Source organism: Salvelinus alpinus, chromosome 22, assembly GCF_045679555.1.
Source record: "Salvelinus alpinus chromosome 22, SLU_Salpinus.1, whole genome shotgun sequence".
NCBI classification, from domain to species: domain Eukaryota; kingdom Metazoa; phylum Chordata; class Actinopteri; order Salmoniformes; family Salmonidae; genus Salvelinus; species Salvelinus alpinus.
Genome location: NC_092107.1, coordinates 50810011 through 50825441, shown reverse-complemented (window position 1 = coordinate 50825441; position 15431 = coordinate 50810011). Strand labels below are relative to the sequence as shown.

The 15431-nt window shown below is 48.7% G+C and overlaps 1 protein-coding gene across 1 annotated transcript in view; it reads left to right on the top strand.

Annotated features, from left to right (window-relative positions):
• The first annotated feature begins 1108 nt into the window (after nt 1-1108).
• The window catches only part of st14a (ST14 transmembrane serine protease matriptase a), a 62561-nt gene continuing 48238 nt past the window's right edge, over nt 1109-15431 (top strand). The window contains exons 1-3 of the mRNA XM_071360281.1: nt 1109-1664; nt 11597-11756; nt 14427-14557. Of these exons, the coding sequence (XP_071216382.1) occupies nt 1617-1664; nt 11597-11756; nt 14427-14557 (339 nt within the window). The 5' untranslated portion in view covers nt 1109-1616. The remainder of the gene's footprint in view (nt 1665-11596; nt 11757-14426; nt 14558-15431) is intronic.

Sequence of the window (15431 nt, the reverse complement as noted above, 5' to 3'; positions counted from 1 at the left end):
AATTCATAACCCGGCTGTAATTCATAGCCCGGCTGTAATTCATAACCCGGCTGTAATTCATAGCCCGGCTGTAATTCATAACCCGGCTGTAATTCATAGCCCGGCTGTAATTCATAACCCGGCTGTAATTCATAACCCGGCTGTAATTCATAACCCGGCTGTAATTCATAACCCAGCTGTAATTCATAACCCAGCTGTAATTCATAGCCCGTCACTACAAACAACAGGTCCACATGCTGATATACCTTGTTTCATCATAACCAGTCATCCGCTGGAAATTCCAGGAAGGGCCTCCTATGTTCCTGTAACAGAAACCTGTGGGTCATACCGTAGGTCTACGTAGACTAAATTACCTGAGCGTGACTCAACGAAAACAACCCCCGTGCATACTGCTCCGTGACTCATCTTCCTATCACAAAAAGAGTTCAACATCGATACCGAATTCTATGAATAATCACATTTTTTTTTAAACGAATGGATATATGCTACATTCTACATCTAAGAGAGATTAAAATGTAATTAAATATGCCATGTTCATCAGCCTACCTTTTATCTCAAATGAAAATAAAACACACCCCATTTTCTCCCGCCACATTCAGCCCAAAAGCCCTAGCGCCGCCTGCCGGTGTTTAGTTACCGCCGCATCAGAAACCTGTCACACCTGTTCGGTTGCACCTGGGACCAATATGTCAAATCAACCTGGGGAAAACAAACATACATTGTCAACATCTCGAACTCTTAATGTAAAGCGAATTCATTGATCTAGATATTGGTTATTACGTAAAGTCACGGCTTTATTCTCTATATCTGGCGATATGTGCATTATATCTCTCAATTCAAGGGGCTTTATTGGTACGGGAAACATGTTTACATTACCAAACCGAGTGAAATAGATCATACAAAATGAACAGTAAACATTACACTCACAAAAGTTCCAAAAGAATAAAGACATTTCAAATGTCATATACGGTTTATACACCGTGTCGTAACGATGTGCAAATAGTTAAAGTACAGAAGGGAAGAGCTATTTTCTCTCTCTCTCCCTCTTGGTTTTAATGTCACCTTAATAATGCAGGAAGTCACAGGTGAGTATCGCTCAAACAGAGACACGCCCTGAAACCCGAAGCTCCGGGACAACTTTATGCAGGTACTCGACAACAGGAGTGTAATCATACATCCAAACAGTTGTTTTGCAACTAAAACGAACGTTTCTATTGGACAAATTCAGCTAGATCACACCCCGTGTCGTTACGTTTGCTTTCGTTAAAGAAACGTTTTGCAATAATGAATACTCCTCAAGATATCGGCGATAGGGCCGTTCGCGATCATTCCTGGAGGATACTACACCACTAAAAGTGCGATTTGCTACAAAGGAAATACTCCGAGTTCATATTGATTGTATTGAAATTGGTTTCCTGAACTGTACTCTTTAGGTTGCAGTGTTTTTTTTTAAAATATATATATTTTGTTGTTGCTCGTTTGTGAATCTCCTGAGACCGCAGGACTCCATTGAAGACAAAAGGCCTAACCTACACTCCCTCCCCCTGGAATTTACCTGAGGAGTAGCTGGCCTACGGAGACCAGGAACAGACAGATTTATCGGGTCGCCAGCCACTATGGACTACATGGACACTGGAATGAGATACACCCCCAACAAGGGCCCGGTACTGTGACCGTTACTTCCTCTGGTGTTTATTTTGGTGTGTGTGGGGGGGGTGGCTTGTTTGTTTGGAGACCACCTGTCACAAATTTAAGCTTCTAGTACGTGTGTGTGTGCCATTCATTTGTTAGATAGTTTACCGCTACTGTCTATCAGGGCGTTTAGACAGCTGCCCAAGGTGCTCTGCGTATTGACGTTTAGACGGCTGCTTTGCGTATTGACGTTTAGACGGCTGCTCTGCGTATTGACGTTTAGACGGCTGCTCTGCGTATTGACGTTTAGACGGCTGCTCTGCGTATTGACGTTTAGACGGCTGCTTTGCGTATTGACGTTTAGACGGCTGCTCTGCGTATTGACGTTTAGAAGGCTGCCCAAGCTGCTCTGCGTATTGACGTTTAGACGGCTGCCCAAGGTGCTCTGCGTATTGACGTTTAGACGGCTGCTCTGCGTATTGACGTTTAGACGGCTGCTCTGCGTATTGACGTTTAGATGGCTGCTCTGCGTATTGACGTTTAGAAGGCTGCCCAAGCTGCTCTGCGTATTGACGTTTAGAAGGCTGCCCAAGCTGCTCTGCGTATTGACGTTTAGGCGGCTGCCCAAGCTGCTCTGCGTATTGACGTTCTCATCAGCCTCACCTACAGTCAGGAAGTGCCAACACTCCTATTTAAATTGATGTCCTAAAGCATTAATGATCAAATACTTTAATTGATAGTGCAATGGCATCTACAGTACCGCTTTGCATTGGCCTGATAAAGCTAGCCTGATCATTCATTGGCCTGATCATTCATTGGCCTGATCATTCATTGGCCTGATCATTCATTGGCCTGATCATTCATTGGCCCGATAAAGCCAGCCTGATCATTCATTGGCCTGATAAAGCTAGCCTGGTCATTCATTGGCCTGATGAAGCTAGCCTGGTCATTCATTGGCCTGATCATTCATTGGCCTGATCATTCATTGGCCTGATGATTCATTGGCCTGATCATTCATTGGCCTGATCATTCATTGGCCCGATAAAGCCAGCCTGATCATTCATTGGCCTGATAAAGCTAGCCTGGTCATTCATTGGCCTGATGAAGCTAGCCTGGTCATTCATTGGCCTGGTCATTCATTGGCCTGATAAAGCTAGCCTGTTCATTCATTGGCCTGATCATTCATTGGCCCGATAAAGCCAGCCTGATCAATCATTGGCCCGATAAAGCCAGCCTGATCATTCATTTGCCCGATAAAGCCAGCCTGATCATTCATTGGCCTGATAAAGCCAGCCTGATCATTCATTGGCCTGATAAAGCCAGCCTGATCATTCATTGGCCCGATAAAGCCAGCCTGATCATTCATTGGCCCGATAAAGCCAACCTGATCATTCATTGGCCTGATAAAGCCAGCCTGATCATTCATTGGCCTGATAAAGCCAGCCTGATCATTCATTGGCCTGATAAAGCCAGCCTGATCATTCATTGGCCTGATAAAGCCAGCCTGATCATTCATTGGCCTGATCATTCATTGGCCTGATAAAGCCAGCCTGATCATTCATTGGCCTGATAAAGCCAGCCTGATCATTCATTGGCCTGATAAAGCCAGCCTGATCATTCATTGGCCTGATAAAGCCAGCCTGATCATTCATTGGCCTGATAAAGCCAGCCTGATCATTCATTGGCCTGATAAAGCCAGCCTGATCATTCATTGGCCTGATAAAGCCAGCCTGATCATTCATTGGCCTGATAAAGCCAGCCTGATCATTCATTGGCCTGATAAAGCCAGCCTGATCATTCATTGGCCTGATAAAGCCAGCCTGATCAATCATTGGCCTGATAAAGCCAGCCTGATCATTCATTGGCCTGATAAAGCCAGCCTGATCATTCATTGGCCTGATAAAGCTAGCCTGATCAATCATTGGCCTGATAAAGCTAGCCTGGTCATTCATTGGCCTGATAAAGCCAGCCTGGTCATTCATTTGCTTTGTAAATTGGCTTTGTGGCCCTGGTCTGCTCGTCGCTAAAGAGAGATCTGATAGAATATTCTATCATCAGTCCCATGCATTCACTGCAGTCTTCCAAGCAATCGGGCACTAACATAGTTCATTGACAATGAAACCAATAAAAGGTTTGACTATTTTGGTGGGGGCAGCAGAGCTAGAGTGAGATGGGGGGGGGGGGCCTTCCCTGCCTATACAATGGTAAGAGAATGTACACACCTGAAGGCTACACATCTGTGGGTCTCTCACTGTAATGTTCTCTGAGCTAAAGACAGGCTTCCATCACGTCTATCTCTACCTGAGGGTGTGGTAGCAACTGACGGTGTTAAAAGACCGTGTCTATGTAGTGGGGTTGTTTTCAGGCTAACCGTTGGTCTCTGAAGACCAAATTTCATGGCATGTCAAATCAAATGTATTTATATAGCCCCTTCTTACATCAGCTGATATCTCAAAGTGCTGTACAGAAACCCAGCCTAAAACCCCAAACAGCAAGCAATGGCAGGTGTAGAAGCACGGTGGCTAGGAAAAACTCCCTAGAAAGGCCAGAACCCAGGAAGAAACCTAGAGAGGAACCAGGCTCTTCATGTCAATATGAAGAGTCTGTATAGATTGAGTTGTAGTCACTAAAAGGTCATGTGATGCAGGATAGCTACAATTGCTACGAACTCCGGGCCCTAGTTATAGCATACACTGTCAGGAAAAACTCTTGGACCTAAATTTAGCTCTGTGTTAAAAAGCTGTAGAAAGGAGTGGGAGTGGAATTTAATTAACCAATCAGAAACCACTACACGGTGATTCACCGATCCCGTTGTCAGGGAACTAGTCGATGTACAGTTATTACTGTGAAGGACGCGGAGAGGGTGTGACTTAAACGTTTTAATCCCTTCAGAGTAGTGATGTTGTAATCTATACTGAACAAATGTATAAACGCAACAGTGTTGGTATCATGAGCTGAAATAAAATATCCCAGAAATGTTCCATACGCACAAAAAAGCTTATTTCTCACACATTTTGTGCACCAATTTGTTTACATCACTGTTAGTGAGCATTTATCCTATGCTAAAATAATCCATCCACCTTACAGGTGTGGCATATCAAGAAGCTGATTAAACAACATGATCATTACACAGGTGCACCTTGTGCTGGGGACAATAAATGGCCTCTCTAAAATATGCAGTTTTGTCACAAAACACAATGCCACAGATGTCTCCAAGTTTTGAGGGAGTGTGCAATTGGCATGCTGACTGCAGGAATGTCCATCAGAGCTGTTGCCACATAATTTAATGTTAATTTCTCTACCATAAGCCGCCTCCAACGTCGTTTTAGAGAATTTGGCAGTACGTCCAAACGGCTTCACAACCACTGACCACGTTTAACCACGCCAGCCCAGGACCTCCACATTCGGCTTCTTCACCTGCAGGATTGTCTGAGACCAACGACCCGGACAGCTGATGAAACTGTTTTCACAAACTGACAGAAACCGTCTCAGGGAAGCTCATCTGCGTTCTCGTCATCCTCACCAGAGTCTTGACTTGACTGCAGTTCAGCATCGTATCCAACTTCAGTGGGCAATAGAGTACAGTATATACATATGAGATGAGTAATGTAGGGTATGTAAACATAAAGTGGCATAGTTTAAAGTGGCTAGTGATACATGTATTACATAAAGATGGCAAGATGCAGTAGATGATATAGAGTACAGTATATACATATACATATGAGATGGGTAATGTAGGGTATGTAAACATTATATTAAGTGGCATTGTTTAAAGTGGCTAGTGGTACATTTTTACATAATTTCCATCAATTCCCATTATTAAAGTGGCTGGAGTTGAGTCAGTATGTTGGCAGCGGCCGCTAAATGTTAGTGGTGGCTGTTTAACAGTCTGATGGCCTTGAGATAGAAGCTGTTTTTCAGTCTCTCGGTCCCTGCTTTGATGCACCTGTACTGACCTCGCCTTCTGGATGATAGCGGGGTGAACAGGCAGTGGCTTGGGTGGTTGTTGTCCTTGATGATCTTTATGGCCTTCCTGTGACATCGGGTGGTGTAGGTGTCCTGGAGGGCAGGTAGTTTGCCCCCGGTGATGCGTTCTGCAGACCTCACTACCCTCTGGAGAGCCTTACGGTTGTGGGCGGAGCAGTTGCCGTACCAGGCGGTGATACAGCCCGACAGGATGCTCTCGATTGTGCATCTGTAGAAGTTTGTGAGTGCTTTTGGTGACAAGCCGAATTTCTTCAGCCTCCTGAGGTTGAAGAGGCGCTGCTGCGCCTTCTTCACAACGCTGTCTGTGTGGGTGGACCAATTCAGTTTGTCCGTGATGTGTACACCGAGGAACTTAAAACTTTCCACCTTCTCCACTACTGACCCGTCGATGTGGATAGGGGGGTGCTCCCTCTGCTGTTTCCTGAAGTCCACAATCATCTCCTTTGTTTTGTTGACGTTGAGTGTGAGGTTATTTTCCTGACACCACACTCCGAGGGCCCTCACCTCCTCCCTGTAGGCCGTCTCGTCGTTGTTGGTAATCAAGCCTACCACTGTAGTGTCATCCGCAAACTTGATGATTGAGTTGGAGGCGTGCATGGCCACGCAGTCGTGGGTGAACAGGGAGTACAGGAGAGGGCTCAGAACGCACCCTTGTGGGGCCCCAGTGTTGAGGATCAGCGGGGTGGAGATGTTGTTACCTACCCTCACCACCTGGGGGCGGCCCGTCAGGAAGTCCAGGACCCAGTTGCACAGGGCGGGGTCGAGACCCAGGGTCTCGAGCTTGATGACGAGTTTGGAGGGTACTATGGTGTTAAATGCTGAGCTGTAGTCGATGAACAGCATTCTCACATAGGTATTCCTCTTGTCCAGATGGGTTAGGGCAGTGTGCAGTGTGGTTGCGATTGCGTCGTCTGTGGACCTATTGGGTCGGTAAGCAAATTGGAGTGGGTCTAGGGTGTCCGGTAGGGTGGAGGTGATATGGTCCTTGACTAGTCTTTCAAAGCACTTCATGATGACGGAAGTGAGTGCTACGGGGCGGTAGTCGTTTAGCTCAGTTACCTTAGCTTTCATGGGAACAGGAACAATGGTGGCCCTCTTGAAGCATGTGGGAACAGCAGACTGGGATAAGGATTGATTGAATATGTCCGTAAACACACCAGCCAGCTGGTCTGCGCATGCTCTGAGGACGCGGCTGGGAATGCCGTCTGGGCCTGCAGCCTTGCGAGGGTTAACACGTTTAAATGTTTTACTCACCTCGGCTGCAGTGAAGGAGAGCCCGCAGGTTTTGGTAGCGGGCCGTGTCAGTGGCACTGTATTGTCCTCAAAACGAGCAAAAAAGTTATTTAGCCTGTCTGGGAGCAAGACATCCTGGTCCGCGACGGGGCTGGTTTTCTTTTTGTAATCTGTGATTGACTGTAGACCCTGCCACATACCTCTTGTGTCTGAGCTGTTGAATTGCGACTCTATTTTGTCTCTGTACTGGGACTTAGCTTGTTTGATTGCCTTGCGGAGAGAATAGCTACACTGTTTGTATTCGGTCATGTTTCCGGTCACCTTGCCCTGGTTAAAAGCAGTGGTTCGCGCTTTCAGTTTCACGCGAATGCTGCCGTCAATCCACGGTTTCTGGTTTGGGAATGTTTTAATCGTTGCTGTGGGTACGACATCGTCAATGCACTTTCTAATGAACTCGCTCACCGAATCAGCATATTCGTCAATGTTGTTGTTGGACGCAATGCGGAACATATTCCAATCCGCGTGATCGAAGCAGTCTTGAAGCGTGGAATCAGATTGGTCGGACCAGCGTTGAACAGACCTGAGCGCGGGAGCTTGTTGTTTCTGTTTGTAGGCTGGAAGCAACAAAATGGAGTCGTGGTCAGCTTTTCCGAAAGGAGGGCGGGGGAGGGCCTTATATGCGTCGCTGAAGTTAGTATAACAATGATCCAAGGTTTTACCAGCCCTGGTAGCACAATCGATATGCTGATAGAATTTAGGGAGTTTTGTTTTTAGATTAGCCTTGTTAAAATCCCAGCTACGATGAATGCAATCCATTGATAATTGAGAAATTCATTAAGCATTTTTCTACGGCTTGCCATGCTTTCCACCTGGCTACCCCTACCCCGGTCAACAGCCCTGCACCCCCCCCACAGCAACTTGCCCAAGCCTCCCCCATTTTCTCTTTCACCCAAATCCAGATAGCTGATGTTCTGAAAGAGCTGCAAAATCTGGACCTGTACAAATCAGCCGGGCTAGGCAATCTGGACCCTCTCTTTTTCTAAAATGTTCCGCCGAAATTGTTGCAACCTCTATTACTAGCATGTTCAACCTCTCTTTCGTATCGTCTGAGATCCCCAAAGATTGGAAAGCTGCCGCGGTCATCCCCCTCTTCAAAGCGGGAGACACTCTAAACCCAAACTGCTACAGACCTATATCCATCCTGCCCTGCTTTTCTAAAGTCTTCGAAAGCCAAGTCAACAAACAGATCACCGACCATTTTGAATCCCACTGTACCTTCTCCACTATGCAATCCGGTTTCCGAGCTGGTCACGGGTGCACCTCAGCCACGCTCAAGGTCCTAAACGATATCATAACCGCCATCGAGAAAAGACAGTACTGTGCAGCCGTCTTCATCGACCTGACCAAGGCTTTCGACTCTGTCAATCACCGCATTCTTATCGGCAGACTCAATAGCTTTGGTTTCTCAAATGACTACCTCGTCTGGTTCACCAACTACTTCTCAGACAGAGTTCAGTGTGTCAAATCGGAGGGCCTGTTGTCCGGACCTCTGGCAGTCTCTATGGGGGTACCACAAGGTTCAATTCTCGGACCGACTCTTTTCTCTGTGTATATATATGATGTCGCTCTTGCTGCTGGTGATTCTTTGATCCACATCTACGCAGACGACACCATTCTGTATACTTCTGGCCCTTCTTTGGACACTGTGTTAATTAACTAACCTCAAAACGAGCTTCAATGCCATACAACACTCCTTCCATGGCCTCCAACTGCTTTTAAATGCTAGTAAAACTAAATGCATGCTTTTCAACCGATCGCTGCCCGCCCAACTAGCATCACTACTCTGGACGGTTCTGACTTAGAATATGTGGACAACTACAAATACCTAGGTGTCTGGTTAGACTGTAAACTCTCCTTCCAGAATCACGTTAAGCATCTCTAATCCAAAATTAAATCTAGAATCGGCTTCCTATTTTGCAACAAAGCATCCTTCACTCATGCTGCCAAACATACCCTTGTAAAATGGACTATCCTACCGATCCTCGATTTCGGCGATGTCATTTACAAAATATCCTCCAACACTCTACTCAGCAAATTGGATGTAGTCTATCACAGTGCCATCCGCCACATATACTACCCACCACTGCGACCTATATGCTCTCATTGGCTGGCCCTCGCTACATTTTCATCGCCAAACCCACTGGCTCCAGGTCATCTATAAGTCTTTGCTAGGTAAAGCCCCGCCTTATCTCAGCTCACTGGCCACCATAGCAGCACGCGCTCCAGCAGGTATATTTCACTGGTCATTCCCAAAGCCAACTCCTCCTTTGGCCGCCTTCCAGTCTTCTGCTGCCAAATGACTGGAACGAATTGCAAAAATCACTGAAGCTGGAGACTTATATTTCCCTCACTAACTTTAAGCACCAGCTGTCAGAGCAGCTCACAGATCACTGCACCTGTACATAGCCCATTTTTAAATAGCACACCCAACTACCTCATCCCCATACTGTTATTTATCTTGCTCCTTTGCACCCCAGTATCTCTACTTGCACAGCTTCATCTGTACATCTATCACTCCAGTGTTAATGCTAACTTGTCATTATTTCGCCTCTATGGCCTATTTATTGCCTTACCTCCCTGATCTGTTCAAACTGTACATAGATTTTTCTATTGTGTGTTTGTTTAACTCTGGTGTTGTTTTTGTCGCACTGCTTTGCTTTATCTTGGCCAGGTCGCAGTTGTAAATGAGAACCAGTTCTACCTGGTTAAATAAAGGTTAAATATATATTTTTTTAAGTACTATATTTATTGAAGATTATATGTGTATTTTGAGTTCAAATCAATTATCTTCTCATATCAAATGATATTTTAACAAAATAATGTTTCAGGAATGCTAGACCCGTGTTTCTAACGACAGAAACTATTTATTTTTAAATCGGAGACGGTGGGTTACGAGCTTTTTGAGGTGGAATGACCCACCTGTGCGTTTTGATTTGGAATGACCCACCCAGGGAGAATATTATTGGCAAAGAAGATGCCGTGTAAGCGTTGTAGTGTTTGGGTCTGAGCCAACAGCAGTCTTGGCACAGAGAGCATTGTGGGTCATTGTAGTCAGGCAGTCTGTCTGTCAGGCTGGGTGTTGAGTCACTTGAGGTGTTGTTGACGTTGGCTATAAGCCAATATAACTTCTTTAGGTTAAACAGTGTTGTTGAATCCCAAAATAGAGCGTTGTTACTTTATGTATTCGCTTTTCATAGTCTTAGAATAAGCAAAGAGCCAACAAAACTCAAAAACCTTCTATCTGAAGTGAGGCTCTCTAGTTATTTGACCGAGTGCTTAGTGGTGACCTCCCACATCTAGCAGCCTGCTCCCTCCTAGCAGGTTTGGCAACATTTAACTCAGTGAAACTGTTCCTCCCCACCCCCCCACCCACTCTGTCTGTCTCTCTCTCTCTCTCTCGCTGTCTGTCTCTCTCTCTCTCTCTCTCTCGCTGTCTCGCTGTCTCTCTGTCTGTCTGTCTGTCTCTCGCTGTCTGTCTGTCTGTCTGTCTCTCGCTGTCTGTCTGTCTCTCGCTGTCTGTCTGTCTCTCGCTGTCTGTCTGTCTGTCTCTCGCTGTCTCTCTTTCTGTCTCTCGCTGTCTCTCTTTCTGTCTCTCGCTGTCTCTCTTTCTGTCTCTCGCTGTCTCTCTTTCTGTCTCTCGCTGTCTCTCTTTCTGTCTGTGTCTGTTTGTCTGTCTGTCTGTCTCTCGCTCACTCATATTTTTTCGATAATCATCCTAATAATTTGCTCGTGGTGAAAACTTAAAACGTCATTCAGAAAGCTAAATTTTGTTGCATATATTTCCATAATAGTGTAGATATATTAGCCGTGTATTGACGCTAGCCCTACTGATTCCTCCTGACTTGTGTCCGGTACAGTATACAGTGGTCTGTGTGTCAGTCAGTGATACGTCGCAACACAGTGGTCACAATTCTGAAACACACCTACTGGCCTCGACACAGGTCACATGACTGGCCTCGACACAGGTCACATGACTGGCCTCGACACAGGTCACATGTACCTTACATGTTGATCTAATTCAGTTAGGCACTTAGTCTCTATCTTGCTTTTTAGGAGAAACTGAGAGGAGGTATCACCAGCGTGTCGGCGTAGAGCCTCACCAGCATGTCGGCGTAGAGCCTCACCAGCGTGTCGGCGTAGAGCCTCACCAGCGTAGAGCCTCACCAGCGTGTCGGCGTAGAGCCTCACCAGCGTAGAGCCTCACCAGCGTAGAGCCTCACCAGCGGAGCGCCTCACCAGCGTAGAGCCTCACCAGCGTGTCGGCGTAGAGCCTCACCAGCGTGTCGGCGTAGAGCCTCACCAGCGTGTCGGCGTAGAGCCTCACCAGCGTGTCGGCGTAGAGCCTCACCAGCGTGTCGGCGTAGAGCCTCACCAGCGTGTCGGCGTAGAGCCTCACCAGCGTGTCGGCGTAGAGCCTCACCAGCGTGTCGGCGTAGAGCCTCACCAGCGTGTCGGCGTAGAGCCTCACCAGCGTGTCGGCGTAGAGCCTCACCAATGCATTCAAAAGCAATATGCTATAGGTCTTTGTTTTTGGATGTTTTTATACAATTGAAGGCTCAAGGCTGTCAAACGTATAAGCATGGTTTCCAGGTCTCAGATTTAAGATTGTTGTATATTCCTAATATCTACATGGCATCTTGTCGGCATGACAGTGTCTTACGTCCCCCTCTCTCTCCTCTCTCAGGACAGGGACTGGGACCAGGATGTGACGTTCCTCCCAGCAGCTGACAGTAAGAAGTTAGAGAAGAAGAAAGGACCAGGGAGAGTCGGGGCTGTGACCGGCATCGTTATCTTCGCTGCTGTCATCGCCCTTATGACCGGCCTACTGGTCTGGCACTTCCACTGTGAGTAGCCCTGCCCCCTCTCTTCTTCTCTCCTTCTCTTCCACTGTGAGTAGCCCTGCCCCCTCTCTTCTCCTCTCTCTTCCACTGTGAGTAGCCCTGCCCGCTCTCTTCTTCTCTCCTTCTCTTCCACTGGGAGTAGCCCTGCCCGCTCTCTTCTTCTCTTCCACTGTGAGTAGCCCTGCCCCCCTCTCTTCTTCTCTCCTTCTCTTCCACTGTGAGTAGCCCTGCCCCCTCCCATCTTCTCTCCTTCTCTTCCACTGTGAGTAGCCCTGCCCCCTCTCTTCTCCTCTCTCTTCCACTGGGAGTAGCCCTGCCCCCTCTCTTCTTCTCTTCCACTGGGAGTAGCCCTGCCCCCTCTCTTCTCCTCTCTCTTCCACTGTGAGTAGCCCTGCCCCCTCTCTTCTTCTCCTCTCTCTTCCACTGTGAGTAGTCCTGCCCCCTCTCTTCTCCTCTCTCTTCCACTGGGAGTAGCCCTGCCCCCTCTTCTTCTCTTCCACTGTGAGTAGCCCTGCCCCCTCTCTTCTCCTCTCTCTTCCACTGGGAGTAGCCCTGCCCCCTCTCTTCTTCTTCTCTCTCTTCCACTGTGAGTAGTCCTGCCCCCTCTCTTCTCCTCCCTCTTCCACTGGGAGTAGCCCTGCCCCCTCTCTTCTCCTCTCTCTTCCACTGGGAGTAGCCCTGCCCCCTCTCTCTCCTTCTCTTCCACTGGGAGTAGCCCTGCCCCCTCTCTTCTCCTCCCTCTTCCACTGGGAGTAGCCCTGCCCCCTCTCTTCTCCTCTCTCTTCCACTGGGAGTAGCCCTGCCCCCTCTCTTCTCCTCTCTCTTCCACTGGGAGTAGCCCTGCCCCCTCTCTTCTCCTCTCTCTTCCACTGGGAGTAGCCCTGCCCCCTCTCTTCTCCTCTCTCTTCCACTGGGAGTAGCCCTGCCCCCTCTCTTCTCCTCTCTCTTCCACTGGGAGTAGCCCTGCCCCCTCTCTTCTCCTCTCTCTTCCACTGGGAGTAGCCCTGCCCCCTCTCTTCTCCTCTCTCTTCCACTGGGAGTAGCCCTGCCCCCTCTCTTCTCCTCTCTCTTCCACTGGGAGTAGCCCTGCCCCCTCTCTTCTCCTCTCTCTTCCACTGGGAGTAGCCCTGCCCCCTCTCTTCTCCTCTCTCTTCCACTGGGAGTAGCCCTGCCCCCTCTCTTCTCCTCTCTCTTCCACTGGGAGTAGCCCTGCCCCCTCTCTTCTCCTCTCTCTTCCACTGGGAGTAGCCCTGCCCCCTCTCTTCTCCTCTCTCTTCCACTGGGAGTAGCCCTGCCCCCCCTCTTCTCCTCTCTCTTCCACTGGGAGTAGCCCTGCCCCCTCTCTTCTCCTCTCTCTTCCACTGGGAGTAGCCCTGCCCCCTCTCTTCTCCTCTCTCTTCCACTGGGAGTAGCCCTTCCCCCTCTCTTCTCCTCTCTCTTCCACTGGGAGTAGCCCTGCCCCCTCTCTTCTCCTCTCTCTTCCACTGGGAGTAGCCTTAAGGCTCCTAGCCGAACGAGTGCGCTCGCATACTTCCCTTGAAAAATGAGAGAACAGCGTCAATAGTACTATTTGTCCATTTTGTGATGCCGTAGCCAGTTCCTCAAAATAGTCAGAATTCATCTAAGATAATTTGACATCTAACTAAGATGTTTGGTGCATTATTTTTTTTGCATTGAAAAATACCTCTACCACTCTCTACCACTCCCTACCACTCTCTTCCACTCTCTTCCCCTCTCTTCCCCTCTCTTCCACTCTCTTCCACTCTCTACACCTCTCTTCCACTCTCTTCCTCTCTCTTCCCCTCTCTTCCACTCTCTACCACTCTCTACCCCTCTCTACACCTCTGTACCACTCTCTACCCTTCTCTACCACTCTCTACACCTCTCTACACCTCTCTTCCACTCTCTTCCACTCTCTTCCACTCTCTACCCCTCTCTACCCCTCTCTACCCCTCTCTACCCCTCTCTACCCCTCTCTACCCCTCTCTTCCACTCTCTACCACTCTCTACCCCTCTCTACCACTCTCTACCCCTCTCTTCCACTCTCTACACCTCTTCCACTCTCTACACCTCTCTTCCACTCTCTACCCCTCTCTTCCACTCTCTTCCACTCTCTACCCCTCTCTTCCACTCTCTACCCCTCTCTACCACTCTCTACCCCTCTCTACCACTCTCTTCCACTCCCTACCACTCTCTACCCCTCTCTTCCACTCTCTACCCCTCTCTTCCACTCTCTACCCCTCTCTACCACTCTACCACTCTCTACCCCTCTCTTCCACTCTCTACCCCTCTCTTCCACTCTCTACCCCTCTCTACCACTCTCTACCCCTCTCTACCCCTCCCTACATCCTTTCTGCTCTGCCAGATAAAGCCTTTTCATCGGGCTCAGAGTTTGTCCTGATCAGGCCCCAGGGTCAGGAGAGTTCTGCCAGATAAAGCTCTTTCATCGGGCTCAGAGTTTGTCCTGATCAGGCCCCAGGGTCAGGAGAGTTCTGCCAGATAAAGCTCTTTCATCGGGCTCAGAGTTTCTCCTGATCAGGCCCCAGGGTCAGGAGAGTTCTGGCTCTACTCCATCCACAGAACCACTTGTCATTTTTATGTAAATAGTTTTGAAACCATTAGGAATAGCTGGTTGTTGACTGTTTCTCTGTCTTTCTTGATTACTCCCTGTAGATCGTAAGGACATGCGTATCAAGAAGATGTACAGCGGGTCTATGAGGATCACTAATCAGGCGTTTGAGGATACCTATGAAAACTCAACCAGCACTGAGTACAGAGCGCTGGCCGAACAGGTCGTTAAACAGGTCAGAGAACACCTTGGCCGTGTCTGAAATCTGTCTTGCCTGCTCCTTACTACATCTGCATACTGTGTACTAATCCTACCGCATATTATTTAGAACAGGGATGGGCAACTGCAGTCCTGGGGGCCTTTCCCCCCCAGCCCTGTAGCGAACACTCCTTTCCCACCAGCCCTGTAGCTAACACACCTTTCCCACCAGCCCTGTAGCTAACACTCCTTTCCCCCCCAGCCCTGTAGCTAACACTCCTTTCCCCCCAGCCCTGTAGCTAACACTCCTTTCCCCCCAGCCCTGTAGCTAACACTCCTTTCCCACCAGCCCTGTAGCTAACACTCCTTTCCCCCGCAGCCCTGTAGCTAACACTCCTTTCCCCCCCAGCCCTGTAGCTAACACTCCTTTCCCCCGCAGCCCTGTAGCTAACACACCTTTCCCCGCAGCCCTGTAGCTAACACTCCTTTCCCCCGCAGCCCTGTAGCTAACACTCCTTTCCCCCGCAGCCCTGTAGCTAACACACCTTTCCCACCAGCCCTGTAGCGAACACTCCTTTCCCACCAGCCCTGTAGCTAACACACCTTTCCCACCAGCCCTGTAGCTAACACTCCTTTCCCCCGCAGCCCTGTAGCTAACACTCCTTTCCCCCCAGCCCTGTAGCGAACACTCCTTTCCCACCAGCCCTGTAGCTAACACACCTTTCCCACCAGCCCTGTAGCTAACACTCCTTTCCCCCGCAGCCCTGTAGCTAACACTCCTTTCCCCCCAGCCCTGTAGCGAACACTCCTTTCCCCCCAGCCCTCTAGCTAGCACTCCTTTCCCTGTAGCGAACACTCCTTTCCCACGCAGCCCTGTAGCGAACACTCCTTTCCCCCCAGCCCTGTAGCGA